Below are 25284 nucleotides of genomic sequence, written 5' to 3' on the forward strand. Positions count from 1 at the left end.
CCGCTTCACAGCTAAGCAATCCTACCGTTTTCGTCCTTCTTTGTACAATAATATCTCCTCTTGCATACATATTCCACTGGTTTGGTATATGTCCCTGCCTATGGCAGGGGAATTGGAATTAGATGGTCTTTAAGGTCCTTTCCAACTCAAACCATTCTATGATTCACTTTCCCTCTGTGCTGTAACCCTATTATTAAGGGCTGGCAAAAATTTATGGTCATTTAAAAATGAAGTATCTAACATATCAGTAGGTAATATCTTTCACTACCTTAGCAGAGCATCACATAGGCAGGGAGACAAAGCACAACATGCCACAGCCTTCAGCTCCACCTTTCCTCCTTACAAGTACTGGCCTAGAACAAAGGCTGACGTGGCTACATGGGACACAATCTTATCCTCACCAAGTCAGACTTCACTAGTTCTCCACCGCATGTCCTCCCTTCACAGCTGCCAATACCAATTTCCTAAAGCATTCCTCTGCTTTGCTATTCTTTCTAATAACTATGCACACGTGCATCTGCATAAACATGTTATGAAAATCATAATCTTCATGAGATTATAAAAAAATCATATTTAAAAGTTTTTGGGGTGAGTTGGGTGGCATTGAATCAATGAATGAATCAATCATTCAATAAAGAGAACAAATCAGAAGAAAATCAGCAGAATAATGGTCAAACAGCACTGAAGTTGTTCCAAAGGTTTCACTAGAGACGGAGCTGGATAAAACTAAGAGCTTTAGAGCACCTCACCCTTTACAATGATACCAGCTGACATGAACTACATTGCAATGCAACAATAAAAACTGGAAATGTCTAGAGTAGAACGTGGTGTTTATGACATTAGGATGAAGAATTACATCTCGCCGTGCTCAGTGTCAGAGTTCAAGTCATTGATGGAGTTTGGGGATGAAGGGATCATAAAAGAGGTCAAGGAGCTCCTCAAGATTTTTCATCTTCTGTAACCAGCCTGACAATTCCGAACCTTTGGAGAAAGAAGACTAAAGATGTTTATTTGTTAAAGAAACAAAAGTGTGTTGCTTAAATGCAAGCATTATATTTAAGTTATACTCATCTTTAGTCTTATGCCTCAAGCATTATGCTTTCTGCGTATTATAAACTAGTTTTAATGACTGGACTTACTGATCTGCATCACGTTACTATTCAGGGTGATTTTGAGGATCTTTTTGCAGAATAGCTTGATAGTTTTCAGGATATCAGAAATTATTTTCTCTTGTTTCAATTTTTCATGCTGTTTATAGTACATAGTATTTAATAAAATAAAATTATTCCCTGCTACATTACTACTAGACAAGAAAAAGCTCTTAAAAATGCATGGAGTTTCGTCTCCCTCCTTTAATTTTGAACATGAGCCGGTAACTGGTTAATAAAAAGTACATAAGTTGTGAGGAGTGGTACCTCCTAATAAAGAAAGCAAAAGCTAAGCTATGACTAACACACCGTAACAATTTTCTGCAAGCAGTAAGTCATTTTTTCCTATTTCCCCTCCCAATGGAATAAGAAAAATACACTTTCTTGTACAGCCTATTCACTGACACGCTGCTTATCTGATGATGCACTGGTCTGGGTCATTTTCAGGAGCTGCTATTTAGATAGAAAGGAAGAAATAGTAATATGGGAAAAACATGACAAAACAACTTTTCAAGTGTACCTCTTAGGTACGATTCACTTCAAAATGAGCAGAAATAAATAATTCCAGCAATACAGAATCTTACAGTGTAGAGTTTTTTTTTCCATTCTTGCAGATTGGAGAGTAACAAATAAAGAAACCCCTCTAAATTAGAGCTACTATAAAGAAACAAGATTAACTTAATCCCCTAACAATCCAATTTATGACTAGTAAAGGGTTATGAAAAATTCCATCTAGATGTCAAATATAAGGAAACACAAAGTCTTTGGAGACACATAATGATAAACTGCAGATAGAGCAATAAGCTCAGTGAACAGAATGAACAGTTCAAGAGTTCAGAACATGTTCATTTGAAAGGTGTTCAGCTAAAGAGAAGGGCACAGTACAGACAAAGGCACGGAAAGGTCATCATTACAGTCATTTCATCTTCATTACAAGGGTGCAGTCACAGCATTGGTGCACACACTCAAGTTCACACTTGCATGTCAATGCACTGAGCTGCAGAGGAAACAAAAGGGGGGTGAGCGCCTGAATGAAACCTGGGAGCTACAGGCAGGTACCGAGGAACCTGGGCTTCGTTAATTCAGTGTTGAAAATAAATAAGACATGAAACAGCTGTATTTTCTCATCATGTAAGATCAACTAAAAATTACAGTCTATCAAGAATTGTTCCATTCTTCATCAAACAAGTACAAAGCATGTCGTGAAAGGAATGCTTTGACCTGTCCGACTGCAGCCCAGGACTCGCTTTTTGAAGGCAGTTGTTATCTAAACCCGGTAGGTCATAACGAGTAGAAATAAGCAGACGTTTAAAAGTTTTCAGTAACATAATGAACTCTGGCTTTTAAAATCAAGAGTATCTACCCCACCAAAAATTCAGTGAAAACATTAGCAGGTTACATTCACTAAACCACAACAGGATTTTGGCCAGAATTTGGAGCAGTTACTCTGGTCTCAAAAATAGATGAAAAATGACCGCTGCAGGCAGCCCAGATCCTGGCTTTATCTCAGACCTGCCCAGCAGCCGGCACTATGTCTGGATAAAACCACTTCAGCTACAGGCAGTAGATGTTCAGGTCTCCATGGGAGGTCTCTGACCCAAGCACTGACCCAACCAACCTTGTCTGCAATGGTAGGCAATCACTGTGGGCAGTTCAGCTGCAGGTTAGGGACAAGGACGTTAAACCTGCCTTTGCTCTGGTATTTGCACCGTATTTTTCATTAATAATTAAAGAATTGGAAGCCCTGGCACTATCTTCTCTCTAATCTCTAATACCCTAGAAAGCAAACAGAGAGGATTGTTTTCACAAGACCATTAAGATGAATATAAACTAGAATATTTTAAAAGTCATATTTATCTTCATATTCTTAAATAAAGCAATCTAACATCCTCTTGCACCAATATAGATGCATGCTATAAACAGACACATTTACAAAAAAAAATCACCTGTCTCAGGAAAAAATCTCACTTTTAGGCAGCAACACTGGGGCAGGAAAGTCACTCTGTACAATGATGTGTTAGAATTTGGCCCAGCGTAACCCATAAGGTACTTCGCAGCTTCCCAGAGCAGTCACTGAACATTTTGTAATTACGCATAATTCTCACAGGGTTTGGTATCAATTAGAGATGATCTGCACTTCTCAAAATCTCAGTCAAATTTGGTATGAAAAAACCCCGCTGGTGAGACAATATCAAGATGTGCAGTCACTCTGCCAGCCCGGTGGCCAGGCTGTAACTCACACACAAGCACTTTGGACACCTCTGGGATGCTTCTGCAACTCCTAGGATAATAGAATTGCAACCTAAGTTAGGAAAATTATATTTAAGCTATCATTTATTTGTTGCTATTTACAATACATAAGGAGTTGGCAAACAAAGTAAATATTTATGTAATCCATCATAAATTTCTATTGAAAGAGAAGAGAAGATTTTGAGACTGTTAAGGGAAGAGGAAGCAGTGTCTGCCCTGTGCTCCCTCGCTGTCCCTGGCAGTCATGGGCAATGGCTGGTGAGCAGCCATAGCGTGGGGCAGACACTGCGCACACCCACACCGATCAACTACGACTGAGCAATTCTCTCTCACAACAATGAAAAGCAGATTTTTTTTCTCCCATCTACTGTTCTTGTTAATTCTCCTCACAGTAACTGTGACAAACGTAACAGCCAAGGTGCAGCAACGTGAAAAAATATGGATTCTGACTGAAAGCAGAACAAACATTAAACTCTTGAGTTATCTTGATTAATTGTCTTCATCACACCCAGCTCACGCCTGCAAGAGATCACGTTACTTTTAAATACATAAATAAACCCAAAACTAAATCTAGACTTTTCTAGATGATGGCACACCAGGGAGAAAACAGAGGAGGTCATGGAATCAGAGACTGCTGTTCCTTCTCTTAATGTAATTACACTTTTGGCTAATGAAATTACTGCAGTCTCAGAGTAAGGGCTCGCGAGGCAGAGCTCTCGCATGCTGGTGAGAGCTGGGGTAACGAAACACCGTCTACCACTCGCATCTGAGGGATGCGCGGTAATCCCCAAGATCCAAGCACAACTTTGATTCTGAACTCTGAGCAAGACTGAATTTGGGATCAAAGCCCTTTTCTAATTACTACAATAAAAGGCAAATTAGCTTAAGAGGGAGGAAAGTCTGGCAGAGAGAGAAAGAGCAGATTGTCCTACAGGGCCAGTACCCTCCAATCAGCTGAAAATGAACCCAGCTTAGCTCAGTGCCGAGAAGCAGCTGCAGAGCAGAGCAACGTAAAGGCTGGCTGAGCACTCCAGGCCTCCGTTTGCACCACCAGGGACTCACCGCCCAGTCCACGCAGCCTCTCTCACTGTCAGGGCGGGCGCTCGGGCAGAGATCTCTGAGCTGGGCAGGAGACACGGCTCAGTATGTCAGTGGCGAAATGGAGGAAGCAGAATATCCTGGTCAGAATTAGAACCCCCTGTTCTTGACTCCTTCTTGAGGCACTGTGCTAACCCCCTGCGCACGGCCCCCTCCACAGCGGCTGCCGTGTTCCACCACGCCGAGCTGCCAGCGAGGCGCCTGCCCTGCCAAGCACATTCCGAGGGGCAAGGTGAGGATTCTGACTCAGCCTGCTGCCCATGCGGCTGCACCCGTGCGACACAAAGTAGGAGTCACCCAGGGGAAACAGATGGAAAACCGAGATTTCTCAGACAGATAAGCCTGCCTTTCTCCCATTTTCTATTAACAGTTAAGGGAAGGGAAAGCTGTTCTCTAGCTGGTGTCAGTTGCCACTAGAATAACAGTTTCTATCCCTTGGTAGCCAATGGCACACAGCTGGCAAATTCCAAAGGACAGAAAGATGCTCTGCCTCTGCGCCCAAACCAGGCAGCAGGGATGTCCATGGGATAACAGAATGGTTTCTGGCATTGATTGAATATTTAGGGAGGGTGGCACTCTTCTAAGACAACATAAAGATTCATATTTAATGATCTGAATTAAAGACATTAAAGAGATCAACCTCATTAAGAGTCAGCAAAACACTCTTGTTGATCGATAGCCTCATTGCCTGCTCCAAATCCAGCTTTAGGAGACCAGGCGATACCTGAGCTCACTCACATCCTTTGGAACACACTGGGCTCTCGGCTTCTAAGCGGTGACGACATAGGATGATTAATCTCATAAGAAAGTGCTTGAACAAAACTCACACCCAACTAAAACACGTGGAAAACAAACTCTCCCATTTTTGCTAGGTTCTCCTCCAAAGCTTTCGGTGTGAATGTTAAACCCAAAGAGCTTGCAGAAATGAGACCAACTTATACACAGGGAGGCCACTCTCACCCCTCGCATTCAATGAACCCATTTCATTTTCAAATCTAGCTGCAAAATAAGATCTTGCTTGTTAAACAACTCTCAAGAAATTAATGGCAGAAGGTTTTGCTTTGCCTGTCATTAAGATTACCAAAACCACTAGTGTTTAAGATGCTAATTACAGGGGCTCAATGCCAAAAAAATAATTCTGGCAAATTAAATCCCATGATTAATTCATAACGTCCACTTTAGCATTAATCCTAGCACTAAAATACAGAATCGTCCCCATACACATGCGCGCGCACACACACAGAGTTCTCTCACTCTGGGGAATAAAGCAATAGTAATTCCTAAGGGTTTTTTCAAAACTCTTCATATTTTATGTACACTATTTAATTAGTATAACTAGATAGTTAATCCATTACTTTGTATTTCTCGTTTGCAATCTCTGCTAAGGCCTGTAGGTTTTATCAACTCAAACCAAGTAACTTCTCAGATATCGTTTAGGCAGAAATGTTTGTGAGAGCACACGGACTAACGGATTGACTGTTGTGCCTCATACTCCTCTGCCGGTTTGGGGACAGCATAAATCCTCGCCAGTTTATAATTTAAGCTTCAAAAGTCATACCTGGTTGTTAATGCCCAAAGGACTGCACCAATAGCAGGTAAGACAGTAACATCACACACCTGGAAATTTCCTACAGGATTTCAAAAGAAAATAATTACTGGATAGAACTTAAATCACTACACCGAGATCACGGCTCTACCGCTAGCGTTCTCCACAATATCCTTTCCAATAAAAGTATGAAGGCTTACATTACTGTCGGGGGAAACAGGGAGAAACATTGAATCTTAGCTGTCTAAGACATCTTCTTCTTGTGTCTTCACTTCCCTCACCTTGATCTAACACAACTCATCCCAGGCACGTGTGTTTCTTCCTAAGCATATCAATCAATACAATTGCTATGAGCTGGTGATGTGACAGGGCTTCCAAATTCAGCTTTTCTGTTCATGAAAAAGTGAACCGGAAAAATATAGTAAAATGAAATCAAACATTAAATACCAGACGGGTATGCCAAGAGATTTGTCAAGTGCATTATTTACTGAAAAGGTGACTGCTTGTATCACTAACGGTCTCCTTCAGTTCACAATACATAACTCTAGAGTAGCTACTAAGCTTTTAAAATGCTAGTCCTAAATATTTATTGATAGTATAATGACTGATGTTTTCAACTAGCAGCTGACAAAGCCTTTAAACTTCTTTATTTAACAGCTATCACTTTTCACTCTCTGTTGTATGTGGTTTACATTGACTCTCTTCAAAATTTATTTAAAGTCAATAGATCAATCGCTTCTGCGAAAATCTATCCTGAGCACCAAGTTGAATGAGATGTGCTTTTACCATGGTTTTGACAACCTATTGCTAACAATGACATTTTACTATTTGTTTTCTGCTGATATCGGTACTGATTGTTCACCGCAGACAGCACCTTCTGGTTTTTTGGGTTTTTTTTTCCCACTAAGTATCCTAAGTCATATCTAAAGCTGTTCTTTTACAGCCTCTATATTCTGCATTTTCAAAGTAGCAGGGGCATCTCATCTGCTCAATTACTTATTAGTGTTGCTAAAGAATACCATTTCCTCTCGTGGCTGATAAAATATTAATCAAAACCAGGAACAGAATGATTTCCCAGTGTGGATGTCTTCTAATGGCAATACACGGAGTCTAAGAGAGATCTGGAGGTCATGCAATAGCTCGGGAAGGCAGGGAGGGGCTAGGAGATAGCAATGACATTGTAAACCAAGTAATGAGATTGTATTCAAAGAGCACTGGATAGCTTAATTATTGCTGATTTGTAGGAAAAAAAAAATCACAAGCATGTCTACAAGGGTGCATGCAAAGGTTTACTGGGGATAAGAACACATAACGGCAAAAAAAATCCCATGCACATTTTTGATGCTTGCTATTGCTCAGTATCCGATGTAGAGCCCTATGGAGGTGACCTTTCCAAACTATTACTGTTTCATGCCCATGTATCAGTTAATCACAGTAATAAGCCAGTAAATAATTACCTGTCCATTCTCTCAGTTATTAAAGGTCCATTCCATCCTGTCTTTAGATATTCCTGTTCCTACTTTTTTCAGGAAAGAGGAGGGAGGAATTAGAATGAAGAATAGAGAGGCAAGCGAAAGACACCTGGGAAAGTTGTGACAGTTTAAAAAAGAATCTAAATATTCTTAATATAACACCACCATGTTTCCTTCTGAAGTTTTGGTGCAAATGCTCTTGACTGTCTGGGAAAGAATGGCTATCCTAAATAACGTCTGGTCTTTGGTGGTGGTAGAAGTGTCTCACCTGGAACCAGTAAACTCCTTTTAACACAATAAATCCAGCAGTAATAGGAACCACTTTCTAGAAACCATGCCATCAAACAAATGCCGTTCAGCTGTGTCTGATGGCAGGAAAACCCACTCGGCACTTCAGATGTCAAATTCCATCCATCTATGGGCACTAATAAAGTCTGGTGAAAAGCACATGTTCTGGCTTCCCTAAGAGAACGGCCCAATCCCTTCCGCTCTCACAGCTTTGAAGAAGAAAGGAGGGCAATGACATATACAAATCCAAGGGTGTTTTTTCCTCTAATAAATACATGTCAATTTAGAATCATCCCTTTGTCTCCCAATGCAGTGTGCTCTAGCAGTGTTTTAACACAAGACAAGATGAAGTATGGCTTGCTGCCAAGATCAGGAACAAATGTTGTCTCTTGGCTCTTGTGTTTTGTAATTCTTTGAATGCAAGGAAGCATAAACCAGTCCTGTCAGCAGCCAAAAGCAACATTATATATATATATATAATAAACTGGCTATGTAATACTGGTCATACAGTATATTGTAGCCATATAAAATATACCGGTTTCCATCACAGTATATGTACTTGTTCACCTAACAAAACTTTCAACCCTGAAACAAAATTATTATTACTAGCTAAATGGTGAACACAGTGGACAAACTGTTAGAACAAGCAGATAGGAAAATAGCTAAAAAAAATCAGTTAAAACTTCACAGTAATATTAAGCACACAGCACTTTTTCAGCTGTGAATCTAAGAATATTCTATAAAAAATAAAAGCACCATACGGGCTCCCCAGTCATATCTGAGAAACTCATGTGTATAAAGACACTCAAACACGCCAAAGCTCTGGTCAGGAACAGAATAAAGGTCACTTGGCATTACTGCAGTTTACAACCCATTTCTCTCCTGTTTTGCACATCACGCAGGAAAACTGCACACACAGAAGTAACAACGTTATTTCAAAGTAGGTAAAAGTCCTCTTTCACTTACATTTATTTTATATAAGATAGTATTTTTCTATGGGAATTGTTCACTGTTCCTTTAAATTAATTTTCCTCTAAGTAAAGAGAAATAGTTTTCTTCATTAACAGTCCTATGTGGTCTTCGCATGCTTTTTGCGCTAATAATGTGGGATCCAGCTCTGTTACAAGCGTGACATCTCTCCAGTGTCTGAGAATCCACACTTAGCATCAGTGAGCCTTGAGTCTGCTCGGCATCCTGGAGAGATCATCCTTAATGAGCAGAGCAGTGTGGGTGGCAAGCTGGTTTTGATGAGTAGTAATAGGATGAGCAAAAAGTAATATACCAACGGTTGATATATTACTTGACATGTCAATTGTTGGAGAGTTGCTGTATTGAATTTGTACCTACAGCAAACACAATACGCGAGATTCTAATATACTGCGGTGTTTGCTACATATTTTCCAAGTGATTGTATTGACTTTGTAAACAAAGATTATATGAAAAAATAAAGACTCCTGCACCATATAATATTTACCAAGCGAACAAATCTATCATAGCTGGAAATAAAAACACAATTTCACCAGTGTCAGGGAAGGAGGAAATAAATTGACCATTTGAAATGAGATCAGATACTTGAGTTTGGATGCCAGGCACCTGAGAGAGTCTCCTTCCAGCGCAACGGTTGATTATTATTGCAGTTTTAAATGATGCAGGGAAGAGGAGGAGAGGAGGAAGGATGGAGTGTCAAAAGCTCAGAGTGAACGGTTCAGGTATTTCAAGTCATAATGAAGAAAAATGCTAAATTTAAACTCCCCAGGTCTATTTTTCCTAACATCACTAGTACAGTTCCCATAGAAGCAGCACCTAAAGGCCTCCAGCTGAGTCCAAAATCACTTCTGACTTGTGCAAAAGGTTGCATCAGGCAGATAAGAGAAATATTTAGATGTGATCAATGTTTAAGTTACATTGAATAACATTTTATATCCACATCCTGGCACGATAATTTCACGGAGAGAAGGGACAAAAATTTCTAAAGTGCTGTGACAATTCAAATGGAGAAGACCGAGCCAGGGAGTCATAAGCCTTCACTTAATTCTTCCACAGGTGGAGATCAGCAGCCTTCAGGAACCACTCTTGTTCTACTCTGTTTCTCCCTCTCACTTCTCCCCACTGGTTCTCTCTAACGCTAGAGTCTGGCATTATCAGGGAGTGAAGGAAAAACAAAACCAAAACTGATAGTGCTGCCTAAGTTACCATCACTGCTGTGCTTCCATCAAGTGAACCAGAGACCCAACTGGCTTAAGGCCACGCAGCTTGGTGGAGCTCCACGGAGTTTGCCATCCCCACCCAGCTGGCTCAGTCCCAGCCCTGCCACAGGAGAAACTGCTGCTGCACGAGGGCAGCACCGGAACGTCAACATCCCCAAATATTGGCTCCTCTGTATTTGAACAATGAAAATATGAGCAAAAGCTTGAAGTTAACACTGGGGTCCTAGTGATATGCAAAACTGGTTTTTTTTAGAGAATCAGAATTATTTCTGGAAAAAGGAAATTAAGTTGTGTTCCTGAAAGACAGAAAACAGTTCAAATAAATAACCTTTTCCATTGTTTGGTGGACACAGACCAGTGCTCAGATTTTGCAAAGTGCTGTAAAATCACCAGCTCTCATCACAAGGTTGTTTCCAACGCCTGCTGGAGCACGTTACTGCTGAGAACAGATCTGTGAAAACAAAGGTCTATGCTGGACTTATTGTAAGGTTCTAACATTATGCCAGAACAGGTATTTCATATTTGTTCGAAGTACTTTCTCTATAAACAAAACCACTAAAGGGGAAAAAAAATAAGCTCTTTCTTTTAAATAAAGGTTATTTTACATGCAATTTCCCTTCTCCAACACCATCACTGATGCAAGTTTTACCCGTTCCCTTATCAGAGCCCTTTCCTTTGTGCAGCTCAGCTTAGTTTTGGGAACATCTATAGTACTGAGAAGGTCTGAAGCTCTACGATTAGGTTTGAAGCTGATGTTGTAAGTCTAACTTTCAGCACATTAAAATATTTGTAAGCAACATATTTTCTCAAACAAAATAAAGCGATGCCACCTGGAACACTCCCTACACAATAAAATGTATATAAAAGGGAAAATGTTAGCAACTAGGCAAACTGTCATAAGCAGAGCCTGGTATTTAATATTCAGATCGAGACATCTCTGTCTCATCCCAGCAAACCCTTTTGACAAAAGCCATCCAATGTCTGCCAGCAGTATTGAGTCCAGCTGAGGACAAATTTCAAGATGAACCTGAAATCAATTTGCCATCAAATTTTCATGCTTCTCCCAGACTATCTGTGGCATTTTAATTACGAGCACCCTAGGCGGAGGGTACTACAGATATTGACACTTAGCTCCTACAATAAACTTTATTGGCAACCTCTGTCTGAATGCAGTACTCAACTAGAATAACAAGAAATACATGAGGATATCTAAGCAATACGGTAGCATAATCACTTTGGAGTGGTTTTGTTCCAAATGGTGGACATACCCACCAAAGAAACACTTTAGGGTTAAAATAAACATTGGCTTGTTGGGAAATTCCCTTTTTTAATGAACTGGTACAAGACCCCAAGTCCTTCAAGAAGCTAAGCAACATCTAGTTTCTCCCCTTCCAGTTCGCCTTGGGGGTGTTCTTATCTAGCACTTACAAATCTGGGAAGTAGCCCCTGGTTTCGAACTGGACCACTGACTGCTACCGAACCAGGGAATATTTTGACTCCTGCTTCTCAGGTTTTCTCTGCACCGTTTATGAGGACTGTTTATCTGGGATCTAAACCAGAGATGGAACAGCAGCTGATATAAAGACTAAAATATTTACTTCACTCATACAACCTGATCATAAACATATGAACAAAAGTCAAAGCTGGCCACCAATTCCCTGCAGAGAAGTTATATCCATAAAAATAATCAATATGATAATTACTTAATTATGATGCCCATTCTGAATCCATTTCTTTTAGGTGAAATATCTGAAATAAAAGCTTTATGAGGTTACTCTTTATTTAAAGTATTTTTCTTCTAGCAACATACTGGCACAAACTGGTCTAATGTCTTAAAACGAGACTGTGGATCTGACTGTTCCTCAGGTATTTGCTGTGGGTATCCTGCCATTTCTTAAAAGAAGCATTAACTTGATCCCCAAAGAATAAACACAGACTCTCAGGATGATTTTATACAACCCTTCAATAACCAAACTAATAGACTTTGAATGGGAACATGGTTTGGCCAACATATTCTTGCAATGAGTTTCATTTTAGTATAAGTATGCCAGCACTATGGAATCTAATATCACATCGGGAATTTCCTGAAGTGGGGCAGTACTGCTGCTGAAGTTATCTGATCGAAGCTTTCAGACTGTCTCCACACAGGGAAAGTATTCCCAATTGGAAGTGACTGCAGTTCTCAATAGCCAAGAACAACATGTTTGTTAAGCCACCCCATGAGGCACAAAAAGCTCAAGCATCTTAAAATCCTGTTGTGACAGCTAATTCGCTCATACATATCACACAATGGAACCATGTGAATATCTGTGCTGTGCTTCGACAATGCAAGGTGTGAATGCTTTTATTACAAATAAAAGGTATTTTTCATAGACCAGCACTGAAACTTCAATAAGCCTCTGGATATTGAAATACATGTTACAAATCATTTAGTGATACTGGGTTTAATTTCAGACTCCTACACAAGGAAAGAAGGATTTAGGTTTACGCTCACTTTAGGGTGCCGTGCTGAAAAACCTCTGTTGAGAGAGTTTATTTCAGGTACTCCAGGTACACACGAAGCTGACATGTAGCGGGAGCGTACATAGATGGATAACACTGAATATACAGCATTTTGTGCACTGGGAAAAGCTGGAGGCTCAAGGAAAGCCATTAGCGAGCTGTGGGTCAGCTTCTGCTGCTGAGAAGCCAGCAGAAACTTCAGCATTTAGGCACAAAATAAATTCAATGCAGCAGAGCCAAAATGAAAACCCCGTCAGGATGAAGGAGGGAAATTGCGGATGCATTGCAAATTCTATGAAATAGTATAAGTGGCAAAAGATGCCAGGCTTGTGTCTCTGAAAAAAACTAGGGAACACCAACACAAAACTTACTCACAAACTCCTGCTTTTTCTGGCTTTCCCTCCACAGAACATTCCTTTTAACGAACTGCTCTGTCACAAAGCACATCAGCTATGTCATTTGATAATCATGGAGCAGCTTCAAATATTCTGTGCCCTCAGGTTTCTGAGCATTTTACTCATCCAGGATCTTGTACAACGTACTCACATGTGTTTTGTGCAGTCAGTAAAGACTAACATAAATTTTGCATGCAAGGCTATGCATTCTCATTGGCATCACGAAAAGTTAATTACTGAATAAAATGCAGGTCCTGCATGAGGACAGAACCAACCCTTTTCACCTGAAGAACATACTGAACTTCATCTCTTCGGTAGCAGACTATAAATCATAATTAGCATTTTATTTTGGACAAATCCTTGCCAAACCTGCCCCACCTGTTGTAAATAAAAACTCAGCGGATGAGGGTTTACATATGACCACAGCATCATTTTTGAGTATTTCATAAAATGTGACAATATAATCTCCAACTTAAGAAATTGGCAACTGTGAGTAGTTTTCTTTCTTGTCTATATTCCGCTCAGCTCTGAATCCCTTTTCATATACCAGCCAATGAGGTGTTCAAAAGCTACATGTAGTAAAGATCTTATAACGATGTGGTTAACTGTGCAATCTGAGTTTTTGCCAAAAAACTTTTGCTCTTCACTTTGCTATTTGCACAAATTCCATCACCTCATCATAGATGTAACTATCACCAAATACACAGAGGACAAGACTGGAAACAATCCGATGACTAATCAAGTTTTAACATCTAATGTGGTGAATGTGAAGTGAGTTTGTCTTTTAGGTTTTGGGTGTTCAGTTTTTTCTTCAGTGAGAGAAGCAAATACAACACTGTGGGGAAGACATATATTAGGAAAAAAACTTAAATTCTTGTGGCTGCCCCATCCCTGGAGGTGTTCAAGGCCAGGTTGGATGGGCCTTGAGCAATCTGGTACAGTGGGAGGTATCCCTGCATATGGCAGGGGGTGGAACTGGATGGGCTTTGAGGTCCCTTCCAACCCAAACCATTCCATGATTCTATAATTGAACTACTGCAGAAACTCAAGAAATAACGTATTACAGATGAAAGTACAGAAAACACTTAGAAAGAACAGTTAAAACCAGCATAACTTTGAAAGACAAAATGAATAACTAAGTACTTGTTCCTCAGCAGAGGAAAAGCATCGCCCTGATCTCAGACTGATTTTCTTCCATCTGTGTGTGGCCACAGAGCAGGCATAAGTCAGGTGAGCCCCTGGATCTCATCTCAGAAAGGACAGGAATGACCAAACATCTTCCTTTGCTGAAAAAGCAGCATCTAACAGGGGGAAGAAACAGGCACCGGGGATAAAAAACGGTCAAGAAAACCCCAGTTGCAGTGCCTTTCATTTAACTCCAACCATGCCCTTCTCCTGTCATGTGCAGTGAGCATCACTGTGCTGGACAAGGCAACGGTCTGACCCATGGAGGAAGATTTCTCAGTGACCAAGAAATGGGAATGGATTTGATGTGGGAGAAGGTGAGGAAGCTTGAGACTTAATTTTATTTTGAATTCAAGGCACGATTTGAGAAAGATCCAGGTTCGAAAAAAAATCTGACCTTCAAACGCTTTTCCACTTCTTGATAAAAACCATTCAAACGCATTCAATCAAATGGTTGAACCTTTTCGCGCTGAGTCTTTGGGGGAAAAGCCTTCTTTGTTCCTTTGCTGTTCTACTTTACATTTCTGAATATGTTCCAAGTTAGAACAGGTAAAAGTAATAAAAATCACTTTGGAAAGGCAAGTGTTCTGAGTCAACAGATCACAGCAATTTTTTTAACCCTAAATCATTTCGGAATCCAAGACGAGCACACAAAGGGACAGCAATATGGAATGAGACAGGTTACACAAAACATGGCAAAACAAAAAGGCAAGGAGTCTTTAGGAGGTGCAAGAGCACCAGCAAGGCCAGAGACCAACTGCAGGCAGAGCAGTTGGAAAAAAATGATTGGATTCGATATTTCTCAAATCATTTTGAAGGTGTATAAGGAGCAGAAGCCAATTTCAATGTGGGTAAAGTCGACAGGAGTTTAAGACATTTTGAGAAGCAGCTGATTTCTGACCTTGGTAAAAAAGAGAAGTTTAGTAAACAAATGGATTTGTAGGGTTCTCAGCAGCAGAGTTCAGACTGCTGATCGTGAGAAAGGCTGGTGTTGGCGGGCGGGGGACAGCTGATTTTAATGCATTCTTATTCCCAGGTTCCCCCTGAAAAATGAAAGCTGTAACGACCCACTGCATAAATTAAATCTCTCAAAGACAAAATACTAGAGAAGATTGATGCATAAACCCAAAACTGGGCACAAAATAGCAGGAGAACTCCAAGGCCACAACCACATCTTGAGAGGAGATTACAGACTCAGGGAGCTTAACATCTTGTTTTGAAGATATTGCCTTTAAACCTGTATATAAAAACTAATGAGCTAAACAGGCCGTGCATTTAAAACTTAAAATCTGGTGTCATTCCTGGAAGAGTGAAGACAAGCACAATCATTTTTTGCTCCCCTGAATGTTGAATTACAGTGATTAGATTCCTCTACAGCTGCATTAATTTGTTATTTGCATGGAGACACGGTGATAGGAAAACATTTTCCACATTAGTGCAACAGACAGCTTTTATGCCTGAGCTCAATAAAGAATAAATTTGCAGTTTTCCAGGAAGAAATAAGGTAATGAAGAACTGGAATTCCATTGTGGGGATAGTATTTGTCTGTACAGTAGCAACTGCAATTAAATAGATGCGATTTGAGACCGTCCCATTTTCATCGCTGTATCCTGAGAGGCACTGGTTTGCTTGAGATCAGGTATTTCCAGTCATGTGAGAAAATGTTAAATTCTAATAATCAGTAAAGACAAAGAAGTCTCAAAAGAAGACTTAGTGAAAACAGACCAACATAGAGAAATATGTTAAAACAGGCATAAATGACTCATGATACATTGCCCGCATTCAATGTGTTCAGACCCAAACCATAGATAGTGGATATTTTCTTGTTCTTCTCCAGCAGTATTTTGCCATTTTTATTTATTATAGTATAAGCATTAACAAGGACACTGTTTTCCTTCTGCAAAAACTTCACTGTATTTCATGCAATCAAGGAAGGGACACAGGTAGCTAAAAGCCAAAATTAAGGATAATGGCTCAAAGTCAAATAGAGTATTTTATCGACTTAATGAGAGCTGAATTTCACACACTTGTTTCCAACTTGCAGGCAAATGAACAGGCAGGCAGCTGGTGATTCCTGCTCCCAGGAAAACCTATGAAAAGTGGGTTTGCCAACAAAATCCTCAACCCAACCCAACAGTCATACAACCCAAAACATTACACTGAAACCTGCTCCCAGACTGCCTCTTCCTTTCCTTCGTCTCTGAACAAGAGGAAGATTCACAAAAATGGATCAGAGATCAGTATCCTTCTGATAGGCAAGGATAGTTATTCTATTAAAATAAAGCCTAAAAACAGAATTAAAAGATCCATATGATTGTTTTTTAAATGCAATGCTGTATTTGGGATGTTTTAAGCAATAATATAAAATATTCACAAGCAGATGTGAATATTCTCCACAAAATCCTGATCCCTACAGCTGGACTCAGGAATGAGAGATTTAGTCTTCTGCTACAAATCAAAGTTAATCAAAACAACGAGAATCACAGATATGAATTTTCACAATTCATTCCTCACATCGTGGATTAAACCCAGAGTTATTCTTGAAGATAAAGTCGAACAGTCCTTCCTAGCTTCCACATACAGTGATCGACTTAGAAGGAATCCAAGGTGCTATCGCTACGGAGTGCAGGTCTTGGTGCATTCAGTCAGTCACCAGTTTCCTGTTAAAACAAGTAACTATGAACCAAAAATCTCCAGCATCGCAGGAGGACAGCAGACCTTTTCCATGAATTCTCTAGGCATGGTGGGATTGGGCTGATGGTTGGACTGGATGAGCTTGGAGGTCTTTTCCAACCTTAATCATTCTATGATTCTATGAAAACGGAGACAGTAGAATGGGAAACCAAACAGGGCTTCTGTTAAAATGCACATTTTTGGGCAAAACTATTCTGATAATAATTGAGATCTGATTTGAACTGTAGTTTCAAAAAGATGTCTCTCCAGTGGCCTCCCATGTCAGGAGCAGAACACCCTTGACCTTCAAAGAGCCAGGATTTCAGCCTATACTAGCTCTGACATGCTGCTGGGTTATTTTGTTTGCAGCCTTGTGATAACACCAGTCGTTTCCTACCTATGTGGCACCCATCCTTAGAAAAGAATAGGTCTGGTACTGCCTTTTTCATCTTCAAATTCATAGTTGCTTGGCGGTCTTAATTTTCTCAGAGTATTCAAAGCTGACAGATTAATAGGTGGTGCCGCTCAACCATGTGGGCAGGCCTTGAATGGAGCTCATTAGTTCATATTAGTGACGAGAGCACAGAGGTGTGGAAGCTGTTCTTACACTTCAACCAGTTCCTAGACAACTGCTACTGCTAAATAAAAAAGAAATAAAACCTAGCCAAATAATAAAAAATAAAACTAACAAAAATTAGTCAGCACTTCTGTGGTTAAATAAACACCTATTAGGTGAATTTATGTGAAGAAGAAACAAAGTAAATTATTTATTCAGTATAAATATCAAAGAAAATTCCAAAATCTATTTTGGCGTGGGGTTTTTTTGCTACAAAATTCAGCTCTCCTTTATAGCAACAAAAGGGAATCTGCTGGGATTCACCAAGCACTCCTCAAACATCTGTTTATTGTCTAGGACACCTCGCAGTACAGCAGGCTGCTGCCCAGCCCAGCAGAGAATTTAGAGGGATCTCCTAATAAGCCTTGAGCTAGGAATGGATTATGAGAAAAATAATAATCACAGCATTAAATGCAAGGCAAGCTTGGCACTGAACCAAAAACCCTGGACATTTCTATTAACACGGCACACATAAAAGGATTTCATTGTAGGCAAAACATTTTTTATTTAACTTTATTGGACTTCTTTCCAGCACCTGCTTAGGTTTCCAGGTAACCATGAAGTTTAATAAACCTGTACAATGATAATTAAACACTGTAAATAATTTATCTGCTTAATCTTCCTAACTGGCCCCTTATTCCTTTGTAGAGGAGTGACCCTCGCTGACTCCCTGAATGAGGCTGGCAAAATAAGTGCAGCGAGGAGCGGTAGCAGAAAGTGGATTTGCTCTCAATAATGTATTGAAGCCCCACGCTGGGTAGAGGAATCCTCACAAAAGCGGTACCCCAGCAACCTGCTCCTTTCATCTGCAGCCAGCGTTCCAAGGGAAGTGCTGCTCCGAATCAAAAGCACAATTGCTCACTCGTGAGCAGATGTCCTTCACGCGGCAGGCAGCGCTTTTCCAGCTCGGAGCTGAACAAACGCACTGCTGTGAGACAAGTTCCCCTGCCCGTTACAGAGAGAACACGGGGGATATTAATTTAGCAGGTTGTTTTAAAGTAGAATTTATGAAGCAGAAAAAGCGTGTGGTGAAACAAAACGGCTTTCAAACTAAAATATGAAAAGGCTCCCCTCATTCTTAGTTTGCAAAGTGCGAGTCCAAGGCTGGGGACAATGGTTTTGCAGGAGATAAGCTACAATGTGAGAGGGGTGATTTTCAACACCACACACAGATTGTTAATGAAAAGAGGCCATTCATTTTAGAATGTGTGTGTGATGCTAAGGTTGCCCAACCATGTCTTCTGTGTTCTTATTTGCTCATAGAATTTAGGATTAAAACAAAGTGCAAGTTGTTCAGAGCTGCTGGGACTCTGCACCATTTGGCAAAGGAAACCTGAGTGCCGCTGAGAAAGTGAGTTCGGACACTTTTGGTTAAAGAGATTCTTCTGGCTCCCTCTGCATGCACAAACATTATTTTTAACAGTATTTGTTTTTCTAATCAAAACTTTTGGGTGGAGTCCATGCATGCTGTGGCAGACAGAAAAGGTCCCCCGGACTCCTCTGTAAGCCAGACCAGGATCTTTGTTATGGAAATTACGCTGGATGTCCTTTGAGTTTTTGGAGCACATTCTTATTACATGCAATAAAATACATATTATAAAGTAAAATCCAAAAACTTTACGCCCTACTCATAACAGTTTGCAGCTCTGAATTTCATCCCTGCAGCGACAGCAGTTGTAGATGCTGTGTGGGCACTGACAGCAACTCAGACTGTTCAAACACAAGATGCCATCAAAGGAGGGCATGCACGTCAAAACTTTCTGCAACAACCAAGAGGAGAAGGCAGCTCATCCCTTTATGTGTAGTTGCAAATATCTGTTGGTTTGGTAGTTTCCTTGGCTCCTTTCTGGAGTCCTCCTGTAAGAAGAATCAAGCTATGAGATCTACAACAGCGTCCAGTCCTGTCACAGACAGGCCGCGGGACACCCTTCCATCCATCATTCATGCCCGTGGGCTCCAAAAGCTTCCTGCATGCTTTGCTCAGCTCATTCTGTACTTCCTCACACCCAAAAGCCTCTGTAACCTTCAGGGCTACCTGCCTTGGCCAGCAAAAGATGCATCTTGTCTTCCCTATTTCCCCTCTCTTCCATAACTTGGCTTATAAGTACATCACTGATTACAATTGCTTTATCGACACTAAATAAATGCACTGAGTTTTGCTGCCCACACAGAAGGAGGTTGATGCCTTCTTGCAGAAACACATTGTTCCTAGCAGTACAGTTACTAGATGGTGCACTGCAATTTAAACCTGAATCTCTGTTTAGATATGCATGATTATTACAACAGGAGGCATTTGTGGACAGCACACAGATCAAAATGCAGCTAATAACTCTTACTGTAATGATTAATCAATTTATGAATATATTATTTAAACTAATAGTTCAGGTAGGGTATCTTAAACAAGTTACAGAGCACATCGACCAATTCAAATACCAGCTACTCTATCGATCAGAAACTCTCAGTAACTCCAGGGAATAGGAACACTTGCATAAGGAACTGTGAATTTTTAAAACACTTTTATCGGGCAAACAACCTCATCACAAATAATTGCTTTAGGCCATTATGTTTGGATTTTGGCAGACTGGATGGTAAACTAGAAAGTGAAATGAGAATTTTACATCGTATAATCAACTATTTTAATGCTACTTTAATATATGTATATATCAAAATGAACTACTCAAAGGAAAAACAGTACCTTATACTTCCATTTAGTGTTTCAACTCACTCATATTTAAAGCACACCTTGGTTTCTGTAATGTGAACACACTGCCAAGACTATGCCCTTGACTCAACATAAATGAAATCTATATAAACACAAAATATTTTTCCCCTACAATTTCATAAAAATCATAGAATCATGGAATGGTTTTGGGTTGGAAGGGACCTTAAAGCCCATACAGTTCCAACCCCTCTGCCATGGGCAGGGACACCTCCCACTCGACAAGGGTGCTCAAGGCCTAGAAAAGACAAAAAAAAGAAAGAGCTTTAACAAAAGCAAAGCTAAAAAAAAGTAACAGACAGCAAATCAGAAGTTAAAATATTCTTTTCCTGTAAGACTTTTCAGGAATCGTTAATCCTAGTACAACAGAAATTTGTGTAACACATAACGGTAAACAGATATTTATCTAGATGTCACCAAAAATCATAGAATCATGGAATCACAGAATGGTTTGGGTTGGAAGGAACCTCAAAGCCATCCAGTTCCACCCTCTGCCACGGGCAGGGACACCTCCCACTGGATCCGCTTGCTCCAAGCCCCATCCAACCTGGCCTGGAACCCCTCCAGGGATGGGGCAGCCACCACTGCTCTGGGCAACCTGGGCCAGGGCCTCGCCACCCTCACAGCAAAATATCTCTTCCTGAGATATGATCTCAATCTCCTCTCTTTCAGCTGAAAACCGTTCCTTTCATCCTGTCCTTACACTCCTTATTTGCATGCAGTTCCTTTTATGCACATTTTAGATATAAACCTATATATTGAGAAGTTGAACTGGGCCAGCGAAGAGCCCACGGTGCTGCCTGGACTGAGTCAAACCTGACCATTAACCACTTCGTAACCACCACTCAAAGTTTTCTGTACCTGATTTTGTACTTTCTGTAATCTCAATGGGTAACTTTAATCTTACAAAGTAGGATTTTAGATTGCGAGCCGCTGCCCTCCCTCCCGCTGGCATGAAGGTGGGCTGCTGCTCCGCTTCCAGCGATGCTGCATTTTAAAAATTAATTAGTAGCTTGCAAGAACAGCCACACATTATTGAGTAAGTAACAGCATTTAAGTGAAACAGATGAAATATTGGTAAGCAATGCAGACCACAGTATAAGTATGTGCAGAGGGTCAGAGGCTAATCCCTATTGATTTTCCAAGTACGTGTACAGCACCGCTGGGAAAGGGCAGTTCTGTTGGCAATCAGCGAGCACAAATACATTATAAATCTTACTGTCCACCTTCACTGATCACTGTCACTTACTTCCTCCACTAAAGACCATTAGGAAACTACAACAAATCCACTGACAAACAACCAGGAAAGAATTTTAAAGCCTTTTTCCTGAAGTGCAATTTCGGAATGCTTGTGATGAACGGGAGGTAAAACAGAAAGAGGATTGGAGGAGCAACTTGGCGCTTGTGATAACTGTTCAGAGAAACGATCCCCAGGAAAACTGCAGGACCACATCAAGGAGGAACCTAATAATGGCAAACAAGGCAGGCACAGCAATCTCACAAACTAGCATGAGAATTTTGAGTAAACACTTTGCCTTGGTCAAGTCTGCCTGTGGATGGAGGGAACTGAAACACACTGGTATCCCAAAGCTGAAGACAATGTTGCCCTAGCATGGAAGGAGCAGGCAGGCTGCTGTCTGGACCTGCGCATGACAACCACCTTCCAGAGCAAAATTCCCCACACTGCAGTAGGAATCGGCAGGTCTGCTGCAGCTGCGATGCGCTCCCCTCCTGCCGAGTGCATCGCTCCATCTCCCTTTACTCGGCCAAGTTCCTCTTCCTCAGGAACAAGCAAACCGATCCCGGTCTGGCACCACGCTCATGGTCTAACAGGCTCAGCACAGCTCTCCTGAGCCACTTCCATAGCACTGCAAGAGGATCACCTTGCCTTCTCTCCAGCTTTTCTTTCCCTCAAGGAAATAACACTAGAAAAATCAACGTTGTTCAGGAACACTGTACGTTATTTTAGAAAGGCAACTAAAAAAGCAGTTCCTAAAAAGAATGATTTCAGGAAGACTTGCTGGAGAAACTGTATGCCACTGGAGTCCATTTGTTGCCTGCTTTTCCTTTGAAGCGAGCATTGCTGTGGGAAGGATATCCTAAAAAGAACCACTCAGCTGTCCCCATGAAGAAGGGTATTCCTGGGCATTTTCAGCCACCAGTGCGAGCTCCGGGATGTGGAGCCACAGTGAAGCTCTATGTACTACATATTCAAAGACAAAGATTTAAAGCCTTAAAACTCTACTTCCACAAGGCACAAACAAAGCCAGCACAATCCATTGCCTTCATCCATAATCTACGTTCTCCATCACATTCCTTTGCTGTCCTCTGATGAAATTTCTGTATAGAAATAGTAACACTACTGCAAAACAGCTGAAAAGTATCTAGATCTTCATTTTATATAGAAATCATAGAATCATTAAATGGTTTGAGTTGGAAGGGACTTCAAAGCCCATCCAGGTCCACTCTCTGCCATGGGCAGGGACACCTCTCACTGGATGGGATGTCCATCCAACCTGGCCTTGGACACCTCCAGGGATGGGGCAGCCACCACTGCTCTGGACCTCCCCACCTCACAGCAAAACATTTCTCCCTAAGATCTCATCTCAGTGTCCCTTCTTTCAGCTCAAAACCGTTCCCCCTCATCCAAGCCCTGCCCTCCCTCAAAACAGACACACAGGAGGAACAACTTACATCAGTATGAACACATTTTACTTATGTTTTTTCTCTATATGTTTCATACTACCCACTATGAATACATACACAATATTGCAAATCACACAGATTTCAGGAATTTTAGATTTTTAGGTTTTTGGTTGGTTTTTTTTACTGTTTTTTTAAGAAATGTTGCTAAGTACTCTATAGTGTTACATGCTGAATGAAAAAGAAATGATTCATGTGTCCAGACTGGTCCTGGCAGCAGCAATAAACTTCAGTCATAGCACCATTAAGGTGGGGAAAAGACCTCTAAGATCATCCATGAAGCATAATAAAAGTACAAGGATTAACCAGCTGACTTAGCAGGGAAAACAATGACAGTGTCATCAACTACACAAAAGAAGGAAATGAAAAAAAAATAATAAAGTACAACTTATTTCATGTTATTGTGTGAAATGAGACTGATGGGCTGATCTTGAAATAATTAGTGTTTACTACTTTACTTGTAAAAGCAATACAGGGGCTTTAAAAGAAATACATCAGGCATTTAAGCAGCTAATACAGTTAAACATAATTTGATTTGGTTCAGATCAGTAGTATTGAAGTGGGTTCTGTATTAACCAAGCAGAGCACTAAAAATCAAGCTGCACTGATTAGCGTTTAGCTGAGACATCCTGAAACAAATACCTGCAGAGCGGAAGGCGGCGGTGCTGCTGCTGCCCGTCCCTAACACCTCACAGGCAGCACAGCACACGATCCACCGCTTCCCAGGTGTGCAGCACTCGCTGAACGGGGACAAGCCCATGGGCTTCCCCGGCAGATCCTGAACACTCCGAAAGAGAACATCCGCAGACCAGCAGCTGCAGAAAAGTTAGGCTACACTCACCTTCAGCACCGTGTGCACGTAAAATGAGCTCCAAATTCCCATTTGAAAGTACCGTTTAATGGAATTTTAAACTGTCTGAGAAGATGGATACACTATGTTTGTTTCCTACATTAATGATCTATAAAAAGTATGGAATAGACCATAAATATAGTATTTTTTGCAACAGCCTTTACTACAAATGCTACTACTTGTGTTTATCATTCCTACCCTCATACGCGACCCTAAAATTGATTACACTTTAAACCATACATAACTCGCTGTGTTTTTCATTTTGAGTCATATTGCAAACACTTTTATAACTCTGTTAATATATTCCATACTTTGTATTCTTATTGATTATGAATAGTTCTTTAGGAGATTTTATTGCTTTTCAAATAAAAAATGTTAGGTATTTTCAACAAGCCAGGCACCAGCACTGCAGCCCGCACGCTCTTCTTTCTCCTGATAATTCTAATATAAAAATCGTTAGCGTGAATATTTGCGGACTATCATTTTTCACATTTTAAACTCAAGAAATAAAATGGAAACAGCCATTAACGTAAGGTACTGCCTAGGTTCCAGGTTTGGGTTTTTCTTCCCTCAAATCTCTATATAAGCTGTTGGGCTGAATCCATAATCGTTTTGAACACTTAAAAGAATTAATAACCAAAGGAGTGTCCATATAAAACATCATGGCTTTATATCAAGCATACATTATCTTTCCTAATTACTACTGCAGTTTGCAGACTGAAATACAATTTATATTTAGAATATGATTTTGCTATTAATTATCAAATTGAAAAAATAAAATCTTGCATTATAAATTCTCTCTTGGAAATTAATGTTATTCTTTTTTTTTTTCCCCCTAATCCTATCACACGAGCAATAAGTGCATTGCAGCATGAACGCTTTAATTTTTCCAGTTAGTTTTGAGCAAGCCCAGAGGTGAGGTTTAATAAGGATCAATGGCACTTTATCTGGGACAGGGCCACTTCACAGCATGCAAATTACACAGTAACACTTAAAAAAAGAAATAGATTTAATTAAAAAAAAAAAAAAAAGTAGAACCACAGGCTCTGGAAATTCAATTAAAGGATTTATGCAAAGGTTTGCTAGGTTTTTATATGCAGTTACTGCTTATATAATGAGCTTTTCATATTAAAAATCAATAGGTAATCTAGAGTAGAAGATCATCCCCTTAAATACATTTTTGAAATCAATTTGAAAAATAGTCCATCAACTGCTGTGACTGCTCTGGCTGCTTCGATTAGACTAAGAGCAATATTTAGATTGTAAGACGTGCTATGGAATATCTATGCTTGGATTGTGCTTTCAAGTGGTCTCCTACTTTTAAGTGCCCAAGCTAATCAAACAGTAATTCAAGACTGTGTACAATGGATAAATAATTAATTTAATTACTAGCAAGGGCATAAAAGTCCTGAAATATGTGAAAAAATTAGGCATCTAACAGCAAGATCTGACAGTATTTTGAATACATGAAAACTCCTACATCTATGAATGTCTTTGCTACCTTTCTTCACAGCCTACCAGCCACTTAGCACACCAAAATAAATATTTCTGTTTATAACTTATTAGAAGCACCATTTAAGGAAGTAATTAGCCTCACACTTGTCTCGAGTGCAACTTTCACACATCATGAAT

The 25284-nt window shown here is 40.3% G+C and overlaps 1 protein-coding gene across 16 annotated transcripts in view; it reads right to left on the reverse strand.

Annotated features, from left to right (window-relative positions):
• WWOX (WW domain containing oxidoreductase) overlaps positions 1-25284 on the reverse strand; it is a 547784-nt gene that overhangs the window by 363088 nt on the left and 159412 nt on the right. Inside the window, exon 9 of one of the 16 annotated variants that reach the window (XM_054078617.1) lies at positions 6055-6124. The exons of 13 other annotated variants lie outside the window; for them this stretch is intronic. In XM_054078617.1, coding sequence (XP_053934592.1) covers positions 6062-6124 — 63 coding nt within the window. In that variant the 3' untranslated portion in view covers positions 6055-6061. Of the gene's footprint in view, positions 1-6054; positions 6125-17700; positions 19238-19290; positions 20338-25284 lie in introns of those variants that run through there. 2 more of the 16 variants (XM_054078609.1, XM_054078615.1) reach the window with 2 other exon arrangements.

This window comes from Cuculus canorus, chromosome 13 (genome assembly GCF_017976375.1).
Source record: "Cuculus canorus isolate bCucCan1 chromosome 13, bCucCan1.pri, whole genome shotgun sequence".
NCBI lineage: Eukaryota > Metazoa > Chordata > Aves > Cuculiformes > Cuculidae > Cuculus > Cuculus canorus.